General features: G+C 37.9%; 1 protein-coding gene and 1 long non-coding RNA gene across 5 annotated transcripts; one reads left to right on the top strand and one right to left on the bottom strand.

Annotated features, from left to right (window-relative positions):
* Window positions 1-2,164: 2,164 nt before the first annotated feature.
* On the top strand, window positions 2,165-13,023 carry ZNF281 (zinc finger protein 281). Of its 4 annotated transcripts, XM_011990589.1 has the most exons (5): window positions 2,165-2,206; window positions 5,321-5,362; window positions 7,208-7,267; window positions 7,699-8,006; window positions 8,229-13,023. In XM_011990589.1, the coding sequence occupies exon 5, from the start codon at window positions 8,247-8,249 to the stop codon at window positions 10,935-10,937; it is 2,691 nt and encodes an 896-aa protein (XP_011845979.1). In that variant the 5' UTR covers window positions 2,165-2,206; window positions 5,321-5,362; window positions 7,208-7,267; window positions 7,699-8,006; window positions 8,229-8,246; the 3' UTR covers window positions 10,938-13,023. The 4 variants fall into 4 exon arrangements, with proteins under 4 accessions (XP_011845979.1, XP_011845981.1, XP_011845980.1 ...); XM_011990592.1 differs by lacking the exons at window positions 2,165-2,206; window positions 5,321-5,362; window positions 7,208-7,267 and having other exon boundaries at window positions 7,927-8,019; window positions 8,229-8,394; window positions 8,503-13,023; XM_011990591.1 differs by lacking the exons at window positions 2,165-2,206; window positions 5,321-5,362; window positions 7,208-7,267 and having other exon boundaries at window positions 7,900-8,012; window positions 8,233-13,023.
* LOC105547135 lies at window positions 2,437-6,134 on the bottom strand. Its single transcript, XR_001007185.1, has 2 exons — window positions 6,002-6,134; window positions 2,437-2,622 (listed from the first exon to the last, which is right to left on the bottom strand). It is a non-coding gene; the product is annotated as an uncharacterized LOC105547135 (long non-coding RNA).
* Window positions 13,024-18,073: the final 5,050 nt, after the last annotated feature.

Raw genomic sequence — 18,073 nt, forward strand, 5'->3', positions numbered from 1 at the left:
ATTCTTTTAGTTGCCTAATATCCTGAGGGATAAAGATACCACAATTTTTTCAGCTGTTCTCGTATTGAAGGGCATTCAAGTTGTTTCTAGTTCTTTGCCACTGTGCACAATGCTGCAACAAGCAACCTCAAAAATACATATCCTTGCACACTAATGCTTTTGTTTCTGTAGGATGTAATCCCCAAAATGGGAATTGTTTATAGAGAGTAGATTGGGGCCGTGCGCAGTGGCTCATGTCTGTAATCCCAGCACTTTGGGAGGCCAAGTCTGGCAGATCACGAGGTCAGGAGATTGAGACCATCCTGGCTAACACAGTGAAACCCCCTCTCTACTAAAAATACAAAAAATTAGCCAGGCGTGGTGGTGGGCACCTGTAGTCCCAGCTACTTGGGAGGCTGAGGCAGGAGAATCGCTTGAACCCGGGAGGTGGAGGTTGCAGTGAGCTGAGATCATGCCACTGCAGTCCAGCCTGGGTGACAAGCGAGACTCCATCTCAAAACAAAAACAAACACAAACAGACAAAACAAACAAACAAAAGAGAAAGTAGATTGGAACAGGATTTGTAAATATATAAAAGTATACGGCGTAGTAACATATACTCAAAAAAGTTTAGTAAATGATGACAATGATAAGAATATTTGACAATACGGTTACCTAGCAGTCTTTTTTTTGATGGTAAAAGGTATGTTTCCCAGCAACCAGAAAGTATACGTCATTGAATGAGAATCTATAAGAAAAGTACAAGAGACAGAAACTGGCCCATAGCAACTGAGAATCATTATTGCCAACCGTATTTCCTGTTGTACTTGTTAGGTGGAGGACCAGGGTTACTCGAAGCCCTGTTACTAAATACTGAGTCCCTGACCCTATGAGCTAATCAAACTGCAACATGCTTTTAATAAACCTGAGCTTCCAAAAGTCTCACCAATTGCATTATCTTGAAGCTAGTGACTTAAGAGTTATGAAGTTGTTGGCTGGGCGCGGTGGCTCACACTTGTAATCCTAGCACTTTGTGAGGCCGAGGCAGGCAGATCACAAAGTCAGGAGATCGAGACCATCCTGGTTAAAATGGTGAAACCCCATCTGTACTAAAAACACAAAAAATTAGCTGGGCGTGGTGGCGGGCGCCTGTATTCCCAGTTACTCGGGAGGCTGAGGCAGGAGTATGGCATGAACCCGGGAGGCAGAACTTGCAGCGAGCTGAGATCATGCCACTGCACTCCAGCCTGGGCGAAAGAGCGAGACTACGTCTCAAAAAAAGAAAAAAAAAGAGTTATGAAGGTGTCTAGATAAGGCGTGTGAAAGAGCATTATGTTAGGAGTCAAACACTAATCCTTGGCTCTGCCAACTTGTCAGCATTGTGGCACTGTGAGCAAGTCTCAAAATCCCTATATAAGAATAAAGCTAATAATACTCACATGGCCTCCTTTGCAATGTTGTAGTGAAGAACAAATGAATTTATGTAAATGAAAGTGCTTGAGAGAGCTATCCAGATATTAGCACTGTTAATACTATTCTGATTCCTGAGGAGGCGATGGACTATGTACGGGGCACCTTTCCTGTTCTTTGTATTGCCAAAGAAGAACATATTACCACTTAAAGAAGATTGATTCTGTAACAATCATGAAGTGTACTATAAAAATACAGATCAATATAACAACAACAGACTTGATGTCAACCACTGAATCTATTTGAAGATAATGCTCAAGACTTCTAGAACAGTGTAAATATTTACAAAGTCGCCTGAGTTTTCAATGTTTCATAGATAAATGAGAATGAAATCATCGAGAATTTTTTTTCTCTTTCCCTTAGTTTCTATTTTTAACTTCTGTACAGTATCAGATGTAATATCCTGGTGTTCTTTCCCAACTCCTGGCCCCTGCCCATGAAGTACACACATGCTACAGGAATCCAGCCTCACTTTGGATGCTTCCTGCCCAATTATTGTTATTTTTACTGTGACTAAAACATTGAGAAATAGGTACCTCTATAGAAAATACTTCATATATTAATACATTACAGATGAACTGTTCTGTGGATGAAATAGTGGAAACCATCTAACAGACATGAAGGATCATTCAATTCAGAAATGTGGCATACTTTCAGTATTCACTCCTTAGGAGGACAGAATGTTGTTATAAGGAGTTCCAGAAATCACAGTGCCAGTTGAAGATTGGCAGTTGGTTCCTTCCAGCTGTTCTTAAAGGTATTCTCTTTGCAGGAATTTAAAAAGTGGCTCACAGTTATAGCTTAAGATGTTTATGTTTAGCTGTTTCTGTTTCGATTCTTCTCTTTGAGAAAATAGGATGTTTTCTAGTAGTGAAGGGTTTATGAAGTTCTGTGGCATTAGATCTAAATGATCACGACTGTGAATAGCTGGTAAAATTAGTGGAGAAAAAAAGTCATGTGTGGGGCATACAATTATGGGGCATAAAATTAGTTACAAAAAAACTAATTTTTATTGTTAATGTTATACGCTTCAACTGGTTGTGGCAGCACCAGGTAGACACCCCAAGCGAAAGAGAAGCAGAGAGTCCTTGGCATGATTTCAGGTTTCAGACTCCCTCATGGTCTTTAGAAACATCCTTCTGGGGCTTCCTTATCATGCTGTTAGGTGTACATCTGTTGAGGACAGGGGAAAAGAGAAAAAAGCTTTTGAGATGGAAGCTGCCTTTATCTAAAATCCTTTTAAAATCTAAATCCTGTTTTCAAAAAGAGTATTTTTGTTGTGATTATTTTACATTTAAGGGTTAAATGTATTAAAATTAAAATATATAATAAGTAACATGGTAGCGTAGTAAATAAAAATATGAAGCATACTCTACTTTCTCAGTTTACCAAGACATGGGGAAAAAATAAAACTTATAAGACAGATAAATTATAGCGGTGATTATACCATTACTAAAGTGCTCTTTGATTTTCTTTTTCTTTTCTTTTTTTTTCAGAGATAGGATCTCACTCTGTTGCCAGGATGGACTGGAGTGCAGTGGTACGATCACAGCTCACTGCAGCTTCTAACTCCTGTGCTCAAGTGATCCTCTCATCTCCTGAGTAGCTGAGACTACAAGCATGCAGCACGATGCCTGGCTGACTTTTAAATTTTTGGTAGAGATAGGGTCTTGCTATTGTTGCCATGGCTTGTCTCAAACTCCCAGCCTCAAGCGATCCTCCTGCCTTAGCCTCCCAAAGAGTTGGGATTTCAGGCGTGAACCATGGCACCTGGCCAGCTCTTTGATTTTCAAAGCATCATATAGATTTCAAATAAACAGCTGAGTTTCTTATACAGAAATAATAATGCATGTTTTTCAATGTTCAGGAAATTTTATTTATTCAGGAACTCATCTATTGTACAAAGCAAAAATGCCTATCTCATAAATAGAATTAAAATTTGAGTGACTTACCCTTAATTTTTTATTTATGTAGCAAAATAAGGAATAAAAAATTAACAATTATTGAGGGAGGAGGAACTCTTAATTATTTTACAGTTTTTACATAAATCAGAAAAAAGATTTTTTTCTTGAACTATTTAGAATTATCCAGAATTGGGGCAAACAAGTAGCCTATAAAATGAGTACTAAACTCAAGTACTGAGTGGCTTGAATTTAGTCTGCACTAGATAGAACTTGATGAAGGCTATTGGAAGGAGGAAAGTGAGTTTGGTATTGAACTTTGGGACATTGTGTACACACAGTTAAAAAAAAAGTGTAGCTATAGTTGAATTTTTAAAAGTTTATTATCGAAATGGAAATTGTTTATTGTTCATAACTTTTCATTATTCTTATTAATATAAATGTATACATTGCAACAGTTTTAGATTCTGAAATTATAAAGGTAGTAGTATTGAAAAGAATTAGATTTGTTATAATGAATATACCATACTAATGTAAAATGTTAATAATAGAGGAAACTGGGGATGGATATATGCAAACTGTTAGTACTTTTTTTTTTTCCTTGAGATGGAGTTTCACTCTTATCGCCCAGGCTGGTATGCAGGGGCGCGATCTCTGCTCACTGCAATCTCTGCCTCTCAGGTTCAAGTGATTCTCCTGCCTCAGCCTTCTTAGTAGCTGGGATTACAGGCATGTGCCACCATGCCCGGCTAATTTTCGTATTTTTAGTAGAGACGAGGTTTTACCATGTTGGCCAGGCTGGTCTTGAACTCCTGACCTCAAGTGATCGGCCCGCCTTGCCCGATCCTCAGCACTCCGAAAGTGCTGGGAATACAGGCGAGAGCCACTGCACCCAGCCTGAGTACTATCTTATTAATTTTTCTGTAAAACTAAAATTGTTCTAAAAAACAAAGCCTAATTAAAAAGAAATTAATAGAAAACAAGAATCACCAGTTTTATACAATCTTTTTGTTCTGGGATTGTTTCCATTATCTGTAAAATCTAAGCATTCAGAGATAAACAAATATTAAAATATTCCTTTAGTATTTTCCTTGGGAAAGTATCATATTACTTAACTATTTGAACCATTTCCAGATTTAGTACAGACTCCTATTTAATAGTTGGTTTGTTAGTACCTAACAAGAACACTACAATATAGATTTTTATTTCCTCACCAAAGTGAAAATTTTTGCTGTCTGTTTTCTGTAAGTTTAAAGCATATAGGTTTTATTTTCTTTTAAAAGTTAAGATTTTAGAGTTAAGAGTGCGGTTCAATTTATATTTTCTAATTAATTAAGCATTTTCTAAAGCTAAAGACTGATTAACATCTTTGGAATGTTTATTACATATACAGATTACAATAAAAGTGTATGAAGTTCACAACAGATGGTAATGTGAAATTTTATCTTGAGCTGGTATTTCAAGTATTATTTTAAAACCTATTTATACTTATTACCTTAAGTTTATTCTTTTAGCTGCTTTATAATTTTTTTTTCAAAATTTAACCCTGTTGAAGATTGTAACAAATCTATTCTAGTTGCTACAGTCTAAAACAGTGCTTGGAAATACTGATGCTTAGTGTTATTTCTATGATTACTTTAATAACATTTCCTGAGTTTAATTTTTTCATTACCCAGCTATCTTTCAGAACTGGTATATTGATTTTTCTAATTAATATTCTTTGTACTTGGGATGGTATTTTTATTTTGTACTTCTAAAGAATTGAATAGCATAACCACTACAAGTGATGTGCTTGCTATGTTATCATATAAATGCTCAAGGTACACCTTCTAATGTTGAAAAATAGGAAAATAAATTGACCTTGATGAAGTGTGTCTTCTTTTGTCTGTTCCCAGGAAAGTTTATTTCAGGTATTTCTTCTGCTGAAATGATTAGCGTTAACAGCTTTTCCCCTCCATTTTATTTCACAGGGTCTCTTCATCTTCCTGATATATGGGGTGTACAACACAGAGGTAAGTCTGCTTGGAGTATCTCAAGGCTGACAGAGTGAATGAGAGAAATGACAGGTTTCTTATCTTGATAACTGAGGAACAAAGTTGGTTTTTCATATGAGTGTCCTACTGCCCTTCATGCTTGGACTAGCTTATATGCATCCCAGCTTACCATTAAACACTGACACCCTGAATAAAGGGACAGCCTCATTTCTCATAGGCATTGACTAATATTTTACGACTGCCTTAAGTTTTTCAACTTTCAGTCTTTAACACTTAGCTATTGTAGAAAAAAACAAAAAACAAACAAAAAACTCAGCCTCTCCTATACTCTCACTCAACAATCAACACAGAAGATTTCTGTGACCAAATGTGTAGGGGTTTCTCCCCACACACTGAGGAAACAATCGATTCTGCAGCAGACACCACCGGGGTGTTCTCCAATTCAATTCTGACACTATCTACCTGGAGACAGCATCAGATCCCACAGATTAAGAGCCCAGGCCTACAAGACTGGCCCCATTTCAGATGCCAATCACGAGCCCCAGGTTGTTTTACCCGTGCTCTGACTCACCAGCTATAAATCGCGGTTCCCATGACCCCTTCCTTGGGCTTGATTAATTTGCTAGAGCAGCTCATAGAACCCAGGCAAACACTTACGTTTTCCAGTTTACTATTAAGGACATTACAAAGGCTATCGATGAACACCAGATGAAGAGATGGATAAAGGAAGGTATGTGGGAAGGGGCGTGGAGCTTCCATGCCCTTTCCGGGTGCGCCACCCTCCCGGAACCTTCACGGGTTCGCTTACAGGAAGCTTTCCAAACCCTGTCCTTTTTAGGTTTTTATGGAGGCTTCACTACACAGGCATGATTGATTAAATCATTGGCCATTGGAGATCAACTTAACCTTCAATCCCTCTCTCCTCCCCGGAGGTCGGGGGGTGGGACTGAAAGTCCCAAACTCTAATCCTGCCTTGGCCTTTCCGGTGACCAGCCCCCATCCTGAAGCTACCTAGGGGTTGCCAGCCATCATCAGTCGCTTCATTAGCATACAAAAAGACATTTATTACTTTGCAGATTCCAAGGATTTTAGCAGTTGTGTGCCACAAAACGGTTCAAAGTCCAAATATATATTTCACAATATCACAACTATACTTGACAGAATTAAAGTGTCAGTTTAAGTGGTGGAATACTTACATGTTGTTTCATGGGATTAGAAAAAAAGCAATTACTTCTTATCTCAAAATGCTCATTAAATATCGTCCTTAAATTTTTTAGGGCAGGCTCAGAGAGGTCCATAAGTATTAGTAAATAATCCCTATGGTTTCGATTGTGAAATTTCTCAGAGAATTTATTATTTAATTATGAGAAATTATTTAGCTAGAAACATTGTGACGTACATGTAATTTCATTAAGAAAACATACTATGTAAACAAGCTGTTGTCATAGTTCTGGTTCTTTTATTTAAAATTTCTCATTTATAAATATCCTTTGCTAGGAAAATGTCTGGTTTAGATTTCTGCGTGCTTAACATGAAATCGAATGCCTTGTGCACATTAGGCACTGAATAAATATTTGTTGTTTGATTTTGTTGATATAACTTTGATTTTAAGATTTTACTTCATTACTTTCCTTTACGAGAAAAATTTCTAAATTTGCAATGAGTTTCTCGGCATTCTGTACTGGCGAGGAGAGTGGATCCTAGCAGAGCTCTTAGAATGGCCTGGTGGTTAATTTTGCATAAACAATATAAAGGGCCAGGCATTTATAACATGGCAAACAGACTGATTAGCCAGGCTAAGGTATGGGGGCATTTAAATAAGATGTGATGATAATGAAGTATGTGTGTGGGCGTGTTTTACAGGACTGCTGCACCTGGATTACGCTCGGTTTCCTCTTCCAGTAGCCTTCAGGAAGGTTGGCAGTAAGACAAGATTTTTTTGCTTTCTTTTTTTTTGCAACGGTACCACTAATTGCGGTTTCAAAGCAGGCTCCTCCTATAAATGCAAAGGATATGCGCCCATTATTAGTGCTTCCAAATTCAAAGGGATAACATAAGCACCTGTTTTAATAAATGTTGAGCATTTGGAGTTGAATGCTTCTTGATAGAATCAAAAGTGCCCTCAATGATCCACTTCTGAGTTTGAATTTTATTTCAAGACCTGGATTGCAAAACCTAGAGTGAAGAAAGCCCTAATATTGAATCCTCAGTTTCCCCCACCTTCTCTTTCAGCCCCTTTCTCTGCATCTCCCACGCCACGCTGTAGTACAGTCCCCCGTAACTTCCCGCCCCTTGGGTTCCACCTCCTGAGCGTTTTCCCCCCAGAAACCCTCAACCACTTTCATCTCCTTCAGTGCAGCCCACCAATCACGCCTATGCGCCTCGAAAGCCCCTTTTTAGTAGGGCTCCAAATCCCCGCCTCTCCTGCCCTTGCTCCCCCGCCTCCGCCCAACCGCCCCAGTGATTGACAGGCAGACCGGGCGGAAGCTGCGGCGCAGGCGCCCTGGCTCCTCAGACCTCCCCTCTGGCCGGGTCGAGGAGTTCCCAGCAGACACTGCGCCGCGGCTGCGCAGTACACGGGAGGCTTTTAATTCCATTGTGGAGAGGACGGCGTTATTTTTATTAACTGGAGGCGACGGCGGCTGCGGCGGCGGCGGGACCCGTAAGTGTTGCCGGTGGGTCCAGGAGGGAGAGGGCGAGGCCTGGGGAAGAGTCGCAGGACCATGCGTGCCGGTGCCGGAGGCGACTGGGCTGGGAATTAGTGCTGGGCGCGTTGCGGTCTGGGCGGCGGCGCGGCGGGGTCCTTAGCGCTGCGGTGGTCCCGGCCCGGGGCCCGGTTCCACCTCCTTTCCTCCCTCTTCCCTCTTCCTCCTCCTTTCCTCAGCCAGGCCTCCTCCGGGGTATGAAAATCGGCAGTGGGTTCCTGAGTGGCGGCGGAGGTACCGGCAGTAGCGGTGGTAGCGGCTCCGGCGGCGGTGGTAGTGGCGGCGGCGGCGGCGGCAGCAGCAGCAGCGGCAGGAGGGCAGAGATGGAACCCACCTTTCCCCAGGGTATGGTTATGTTCAACCACCGGCTTCCCCCGGTCACCAGCTTCACCCGGCCGGCGGGGTCGGCCGCCCCTCCCCCGCAATGCGTGTTATCCTCCTCTACCTCCGCAGCCCCGGCCGCTGAGCCCCCCCCTCCGCCAGCCCCGGACATGACTTTCAAGAAGGAGCCGGCGGCGTCAGCCGCGGCCTTCCCCTCGCAGAGGACCTCCTGGGGATTCTTGCAGTCTTTGGTTAGCATCAAACAGGAGAAACCCGCGGATCCTGAGGAGCAGCAGTCCCACCACCACCATCACCACCACCACTATGGGGGGCTGTTCGCTGGAGCTGAAGAGAGGTCTCCAGGCCTAGGAGGCGGTGAAGGGGGGAGTCACGGCGTCATCCAGGACCTCAGTATTCTCCACCAGCATGTCCAGCAGCAACCAGCTCAGCACCACCGCGACGTATTGCTCAGCAGCAGTAGCAGGACTGATGACCACCATGGCAGTGAGGAGCCAAAGCAGGACACTAATGTCAAAAAGGCAAAAAGGCCAAAGCCAGAATCTCAGGGAATCAAAACCAAGAGGAAGCCAAGTGCATCTTCCAAACCTTCTTTGGTTGGAGATGGAGAAGGTGCCATCCTCTCCCCAAGTCAGAAACCTCATATCTGTGATCACTGTAGTGCTGCTTTCCGAAGCTCCTATCATCTGCGGAGACATGTCCTCATTCATACAGGAGAAAGACCTTTCCAGTGCAGCCAGTGTAGTATGGGTTTCATTCAGAAATACCTACTACAGAGACATGAGAAAATTCATAGTAGAGAGAAGCCATTTGGATGTGATCAGTGCAGCATGAAGTTTATTCAGAAGTACCATATGGAGAGACACAAGAGGACACATAGTGGAGAAAAGCCATATAAGTGTGACACTTGCCAACAGTATTTTTCAAGGACTGATAGATTGTTGAAGCACAGGCGCACATGTGGTGAAGTCATAGTTAAAGGAGCCACTAGTGCAGAACCTGGGTCATCAAACCATAACAATATGGGTAATCTGGCTGTGTTGTCTCAGGGAAATACAAGTTCTTCAAGGAGAAAAACAAAGTCAAAAAGCGTAGCTATTGAAAATAAGGAACAGAAGACCGGTAAAACAAATGAATCACAGATTTCAAATAATATAAACATGCAGAGTTACTCAGTAGAAATGCCTACCGTGTCTTCCAGTGGAGGCATAATTGGCACTGGAATAGATGAACTGCAGAAAAGGGTGCCAAAATTGATCTTTAAGAAAGGAAGCAGAAAAAATACAGACAAAAACTACCTTAACTTTGTGTCACCATTACCGGACATAGTAGGACAGAAATCCTTGTCTGGAAAACCAAGTGGCTCACTTGGCATAGTATCAAATAATAGTGTGGAGACCATTGGTCTTCTCCAAAGTACAAGTGGCAAACAAGGTCAAATAAGTAGTAATTATGATGATGCCATGCAGTTTTCAAAGAAAAGAAGATATTTACCAACTGCCAGCAGCAACAGTGCCTTTTCTATAAACGTAGGACACATGGTCTCCCAACAGTCTGTCATTCAGTCTGCAGGTGTCAGTGTTTTGGACAATGAGGCACCATTGTCACTTATTGACTCCTCAGCTCTAAATGCTGAGATTAAGTCTTGTCATGACAAGTCTGGAATTCCTGATGAGGTTTTACAAAGTATTTTGGATCAATACTCCAACAAATCAGAAAGCCAGAAAGAGGATCCTTTCAATATTACAGAACCACGAGTGGATTTACACACCTCAGGAGAACACTCAGAATTGGTTCAAGAAGAAAATTTGAGCCCAGGCACCCAAACACCTTCAAATGATAAAGCAAGTATGTTGCAAGAATACTCCAAATACCTCCAACAGGCTTTTGAAAAATCCACTAATGCAAGTTTCACTCTTGGACATGGTTTCCAATTTGTCAGTTTGTCTTCACCTCTCCACAACCACACTTTGTTTCCAGAAAAACAAATATACACTACGTCTCCTTTGGAGTGTGGTTTCGGCCAATCTGTTACCTCAGTGTTGCCATCTTCATTGCCAAAGCCTCCTTTTGGGATGTTGTTTGGATCGCAGCCAGGTCTTTATTTGTCTGCTTTGGATGCTACACATCAGCAGTTGACACCTTCCCAGGAGCTGGATGATCTGATAGATTCTCAGAAGAACTTAGAGACTTCATCAGCCTTCCAGTCCTCATCTCAGAAATTGACTAGCCAGAAGGAACAGAAAAACTTAGAGTCTTCAACAGGCTTTCAGATTCCATCTCAGGAGTTAGCTAGCCAGATAGATCCTCAGAAAGACATAGAGCCTAGAACAACGTATCAGATTGAGAACTTTGCACAAGCGTTTGGTTCTCAGTTTAAGTCGGGCAGCAGGGTGCCAATGACCTTTATCACTAACTCTAATGGAGAAGTGGACCATAGAGTAAGGACTTCAGTGTCAGATTTCTCAGGGTATACAAATATGATGTCTGATGTAAGTGAGCCATGTAGTACAAGAGTAAAGACACCCACCAGCCAGAGTTACAGGTAAGGTCCCAAAAGTGACCAGGCTGGGGGTCTTCTAATGTAATTTTGTTTTATTTTGACAACACTGCCATTGGAATGTTTCTACACGATCCTATTAAGAATAATGTGATGCCCTTTCAATGCAACTTTTCATATTTAGTTTATTTTGTTAGTGTGATTTTAGCTCTGTTTGTATTATGATTTTTAATCAAAATCAATAGATTAAAAATAGTTTGACATTCAAAGTGACAATGTTTAGCAATCAAATTTACATGTATAGATCGTCAGGGAATAGCCCAAATGTTTTAAATGCAAAAAAAAAAAAAAAAAAAAAAGAAAAAAAAAACAACAAAAAAACCCTACAAAAAAACAAAACAAAAAAAACTTTGTTGCTAGGATTAAGGTTATTCTAATTGCTTTACTCTCAGGAAAGTGTAATAACGCATGGGAATTCTGTACGTTATCACTGTAATGGAATATCCAATTTACAGATAGTATGATATACATTTCATCATTTAAGTAAGGGATCGAAAACATTTCAAATTGCTCTATCTGGGCTGATATACATTTCGTCATTTAAGTAAGGGATCGAAAACATTTCAAATTGCTATCTCCATCTGGGCTGATCCAAAATTCTGAGATTGTTGGCTACCTATATTTTGTTGCAGCTTTTAAATGTACTCTGAACTTCCAAACCACGTTCATTCCAGCCTGGTAGAACAAATATTCTTGGATCTTTGATCAAAGCCTGGAATGATAGCTTTAATAAAAGAAGGAAAAAAAAAAAAAAAAAAAGCACCCTCTCTTTGTCCCAACTGTAACAAGGCTGTAATTCCATCAAGCGATTCTACTGACATCTAGTACAGTGTTGAAACCCAAGTGGTTGGCTGGTTCTAGTATTAGAACTCAAGTTGAAATTATATGATTAACTGAAATTTGGGGTATGCATTATTTATTATACATGGCCTAAACGGTTCTTTTGTTTGCGCTGTTGCATATTACCTACACTTCTGGGTTTTTTTTTCTTGTTCTCAGCCTCTCTTTAAAAAGAGTTCTTGGGCCTTCCTTATTCCCTCTTTCTATTTTGACAGTTTTAATTTTAGTACCATTTACATTCCAGTAGGTAATTATGCGCTTTATATGCCTTAGGGCATCCAAATACAAAACAATAGGGTAAACATCCCCAAAACCCACCTTTTTTTTAAAAAAAAAAAAAACCCATACAGATTTCCATATATAATAAAACCCCATTAATAAGGTTGTAATTCCAACTGGTGACATAACTCCTGTGAGGGATGATGTGTCTGCATATAGTAATAACATCAGAACCTCTTTGTGAAATTGCGGCCTTTAATGTACATTTTAATAAAAGGGTGCATTAGTATTGTACAGGGGTCTTGTAAAGTCATCAAAACTTGCTATGAACTCTAATTGCCATTTGAAGCTACTGATAGGCAGTGGCTCTACTCTAAACTGCTTTTTAGCAATTGTATTTTTTTCCTGATTATATTTTTTAATGTACTTTGATGTTTATGCTGATGAGTTTTTTATGTACTTTTGGTGATGTTTCAGTCTTATGTACTCTTCTGACGTCAGAAAAGTACCACTGGTTGTTTGCAGTCTTATTGTGTAATCAGCCTACCGCAGGCTTCCATGTATGATAAAGTAATTAATATTGTGCAAGTGTAAAACACTTCTGTTATAAAAGCAGTGTTTGGAAAATAAGAAATATTAAAAATGGTTACAAAGTATTAGTTAATTTCCTTTTCCCACTTTCCTCCCTTTAGCTTTAGCAGCTAAAGGGTCACCAACTTGTCATTGCAAGATTCTTAGAAAATGTACTTAATCTTCTTAAATACACTCAGTACTAAAAAGTGTTTATTTCTTATTTCAGTAAGTGCGGTAAGTTCTATTGAGTACAGAGTACAAGCTGTAATCAAAGGATGGAGAGGACCTTTACCACTGTATCTTACGCTGTATGATTTTTCTCCAGTTTGTTTTATACAGGTTTTGAATTTCTTTAACTTTTATTGTGTGTACTGAATACTGCATATGTATTATTCTGATTGTTTGCTCTAGTTTACTACCAATAAAAGTCCTGTTAATCACAAAATTGAAGAAAGGAGATATTACTTAATATCCAGTACGTTTTTCAGAATTTTCTATTAACCTTTTTCTAAAATATTCACATCTGCGGTATAACCTGCAGTTTAGAGGCTTGTATTTTAATTGTATTTTTTTAACTTAGGTATTTTATGTTTCTCGGTTTATTTTAGTTGAAAATGGATTCAAGGCTGGGTGTGGTGGCTCACACCTGTAATCCTAGCCCTTTGGGAGGCCAAGGCAGGTGAATTGCCTGAGCTCAGGAGCTTGAGACCAATCTGGGCAACACAGTGAAACCCCGTCTGTACTAAAATACAAAAAAGCAACTGGGCGTGGTGGCATGTGCCTGTAGTCCCAGCTACTCAGGAAGCTGAGGCAGTAGAATTGCTTGAACCTGGAAGGTGGGGAGGTTGCAGTGAGCGGAGATTGTGCCACTGCACTCCAGCCTGGGCGACCGAGCAAGACTCTGTCTCAAAAAAAAAAAAAAAAGGATTCAGATTTATATAATATTAAATTTTTGTTCTTCCATGTTACTATACACCCAAAACATATTCAATGTTCATAAAATATTCATTGTTTTATGACAACATGAAAACATTCAATGTTTTATGAACATTGAATACTTTATGAACATTGAATATGTTTTAGGTGCATAATAATATGGAAGAATAGAAATTTAATATTATATAAATCAGAATATGTTTTATTGAAATTGGGTTAGCCATCCTAATATTACTCCTGAGAAATTATTTATCGAGGTTTTATTTTAAATCAGATTCCAATATCTTCTGGTTTTAGGTGCATCCTTTTTTACCTCAAAAAGGTTGTAATATACTATGGCACCGGTTTTGGGAAAAAAATTTTTTTTAATTAAAAAGTTGTAATAAAATGACAGTATGATTTAGATTACAATGGTCTTGAGCATTTTAGGTAGGAAGAAGGTGTTATTAAATCATAGCAATGTTTTAAAAAGTTGATAGTATAAATATTAGAAGGAAAGAGCTAAACCATATAAATAATGAAGATGCAGAAACTGAAAATTAGTAAATGTGTAATATATTAGTAAACTTACAAACATGAAGGAGAAAAAGTAGATCATAAGACAATTGTGCTTTGAAATTTAATGACTACAGAGTTGAGGAATTGGGAATAAATTAAAAGGGTAGAATAGGTCTTTGAGGCTTGGCTTTTTTTTGGTATGTGATAGTATTATAGAAAATGATAAAGATATTAAGTAAAAGCATGAATTTCTCTGTAGAGATTATCTGTACTGGTGAGTCTCTGTGATTAGGAAATGTAAGTTTTTTGTTTTTTTTTTTTGCCTGAGTGTATTTGCTAGATTTGGTTGTTTCCTTGAACAAGAGTGCTAAGCAGAATCTCAGTGATTACGCATTGAAATCCAACTTTTTACTTCTTTGCACAGGTGACTTATTCGCTGTTCTAGATTAGCACTTACAGATTGATTTTTTTTTTTTAACCTGCCTTTATTTCTTCTGTGGAATGTCTGTCTCTGAATGTGATCATTTTAAAATTAAGATTTTTTTTACTTTTAAGATGCTAAGGTATGAAGTAGGAAACAATGCTTTTGGATTTCTGTTGTGCTACTGGAAATTCAGAATAAGGACTACCATAATTTAGCAATTGCTGGTCAGTATTTTTGAGGTAATTTAATGAACAGTGGAAAAACATCTATAATTTTTAGCATAAAAAGTTGCAAACTGATACAAATATTTCTACTTTAGTTTTCTGTATTATGCTCATCAGATGAGAGAGGCAAAAGTTTGTGTTCATTCGTGTCATCTGGCATTTTGTAATTACTTGCCATTAGTAGCATTTAAGCCTGAACTGGGTGACAGTTTGAGCAATATGACTTCATGAGGTCACATGGAATTTTTACCTTCCAAATTCATAGACTCTTGTTAAACAGAAGAACTTCCCTCACCAAAAATAATTAGCTTCTGAACTTAACTTCTACTTTTAGAGTAAAATATACCTAAAGACTTCATTTTCTGAGTTTTATGGTCTTCGTGTTTTCTATGATACATACTGATAGGATTTCATTTTTTAAATGTGGTGCAAGGCTCCTTTGTTAGTGCTATGATATGATCCATACATCATGCTGCGTGAGGTTATGTCAGTAATGTTCTATGAATATTTTGTTATGGGATCCCTCCTGGTATTTAAGAAGAGGGATCTGTGCTGGCTTACCAATCTGCTTGTACCCTCTATGAGATGATAAAGAATTACTGATAGATAGTGAGGGAAAATATTGTATTGTTATTTTTTTATATCCTTGGTAACATTTAAAATGAACATTAGCATGAACACAGCATCTTAGAATTCTATTGTCTTATGCTTGACTGTATTTGAGTGTGACTAATTTAAATAGATTCTATTTAAATTCTTTGGCTTACTCATACAAGTGCTGCGTAACATTTTTTTTTTGGGTCACAGACTCTGGGCACCAGATAGAATTGATGGCCCCCTGTCTCCTGTATGTTAGCAGAGATATATCAACAAATGAAAATGGGCAAGCCAGTCTACATCCTCACAAGACCTCCTCCAACTTTGAAATAAATTCTTAGTTATGGACCCTAGGTTAAGAATTTAGAAGATATCCTAAATATTGAAATTTTATTGCATAGATAATTAGGAAGTTAAAACCTAAGAAAATCATCAAATATTATGGGTGCTTCTGAATTGATTTATCTGCAGTTTAACTACTTAGCATTTATGGAATGCATTTAGGTTACAAAAAGCCATAGAGCTTTATGATAAGCTGGTCAAGTAATTAGTTGAATAGATTTTATAATTCTTTGCACTTCTCATCTGATAATAACTACCGTATAGGTAGTACACTTGACAGTAGTTCAGTATTTTCTGTCAACAGTTGTGTTTATAACAATTACAGTCAACTACTGTGGTTCTGCAGTTGCACAGAGTAGCTTTTGGCAAAAGTGAAAAAACCTACAACCAACCTACACCTTTTTACCTAGGAGGAATAATATTGAGTTCTTAATAACAGACTATACTTCATTATAGCCTGTGTGTGACTAGCTAGGTTCAAATGTACTGTGTATGATAAGCCTTGTAAAGCATGTTATATGTTGAAACTGGTATCTTGGGAAGTGTAGATAGAAGCTGGAGAAAAATTTAATGATTTGGAGCTTATACTCCAGAGGGGAAAATGTATTTCCCGTGTTTATAGAGAATAGAAGAATAATGGGCAGGGGTTGAGTGTAAAGGTAATTAAAGGATATCTTAGAATGGAGAAGAAAAGGAATAGATTTTGAAGGAAAATATCATACACATTCTATACTCAGTCACATTTGGAAAATAGGGAATATAACATTTACTCCAATATTAACTGTTAAAAGGGTAAAAAGGATCTTTAGTTGGAAAACTGTTCTGATTTTGCCGTTCTTTCAGTTCAGACTTATTTCAGTACTTTGGTTTGTAATGAACTTTAGAACTATTGTGGAGCAATTAATAAATAACTCTTAACAGACAACTGTGGTGAATTTCTGTTTACATGTCCAGTCTAGGAAAAAGATGGCTAATCTTTGTGTTTATGTATTAAATCTTTTCTTTGGTAACTCATAAAATCACACAGCTTCTATCGGTTGTTAAGAATTTTAAATAACTTTTTTCTTACTAAAACAATTGCAGTCAAAATTGTTATATGTGATCAAATGGATATGAACAGAATTTAGGAATTAAGACCAAAGCTCTGAATCCACATTCTTTACCCACCAAAAAATAAATGTACAAATACAGTGTATAAAGGCATGTTGTGTTACGACAAAGGAAAAGTGTGAGTGGTTATAAAAAGTTGGAAACCTTTAATAATTATTTTTTTGTTTTGCTCTGAAAAATGTTTGCAATTTTAACTTGCGACTAGTTCATTTGTTTATTCTACATTAGATAAGAATCTTGTTTTATAAGCATTATCTATTGGAAAGTTAAAGTTTTAAATGGTAGCTAAAGTTTTAAATACTGAGTTTTGGAATAAATACAGCTTTTAAAGTCGAAGTGACATTTTTTAGATTAATTTCTAAAGAGTGGATTGCAAAATTAAATGACAAGATCAGCAGTGTAACTATTTTATGTTTGTGCATAAACTAGGCTCTTCCTACAGGGAAGCCAAGTACAAACATTTGAAAGAGAGTTCCTTCTTTTTGGAGGATAATGAGAACTGTAAATGGGTACCATTGTGGGTCTCCATGAATAGACAACCCATGACCCTCATCAGTTTAGTGGTGGAACTGGAAAGAGCTTTTCTAAGACTTGCAGTTTTTTACTTTGTGGTCCAAAACAATAAAAGTGCCCAGTATAGATTAGAAAGCATACTGAAATGAGACCTGAAATTTTCATCTTGCAAGTGGATAAGGTATAGGGATAAAAATTGTGAAAATGTTTGCATTTAATAGACCTAATATGTAAATTTTCTTTTTAAAAATTTATTACTATTTTTTTATACCCCAGGCCATGGCAGATTTATTCTTTTTTCTTTTTCTTTTTTCTAATATGTAAATTTTATTCAGTCAAGCACATTAGAAAACTGAGCAAGATTTCATAGCACTGCATAAATGCATTAAATCACATTAAAACTTGATCTTGTACTGCTTTCACTTTTGTTGTAAGTAGCCTTACAATGAGCATCCTAAAATTGTGTTACTGTAATATGTTAAGGATTATGTTGTTTGTAAGGCAAATTACTGAGGAATTTTATTCCTTTGGATTTGGGGGGACAGCTGTATAAGGTCCAAATGTTTAATCTCTTTTTTATGATGTCCACTAAGATATCATACACATTGCTATACTCAGTCACATTTGGAGTAGTTAGCTGTGTATTTCTTTTTATGAGTGTTTATGTTAGTAATTTGATCTCTTAAAGGTTTAGTTTAGAAAGTTTGCAAGGGTAATTAGAAACCATTACACTAACTTTTAAAATTGCCTCTTATTTTTAGTAAGTAAAAAATTAGGTTATGACAACACTTAACATAGATTGTCTAGGTTTAGTTGAAAAAATATTAAAAAAACCTATGATTGTTGAAC

The sequence above is a fragment of the Mandrillus leucophaeus genome, unplaced genomic scaffold, assembly GCF_000951045.1.
Source record: "Mandrillus leucophaeus isolate KB7577 unplaced genomic scaffold, Mleu.le_1.0 Scaffold38, whole genome shotgun sequence".
In the NCBI taxonomy this organism is placed as follows: domain Eukaryota; kingdom Metazoa; phylum Chordata; class Mammalia; order Primates; family Cercopithecidae; genus Mandrillus; species Mandrillus leucophaeus.

Bases quoted from the DNA above. Each gene is read 5' to 3' on its own strand.
- ZNF281 (XM_011990589.1), top strand. From the start codon at position 8,247: ATGAAAATCGGCAGTGGGTTCCTGAGTGGCGGCGGAGGTACCGGCAGT.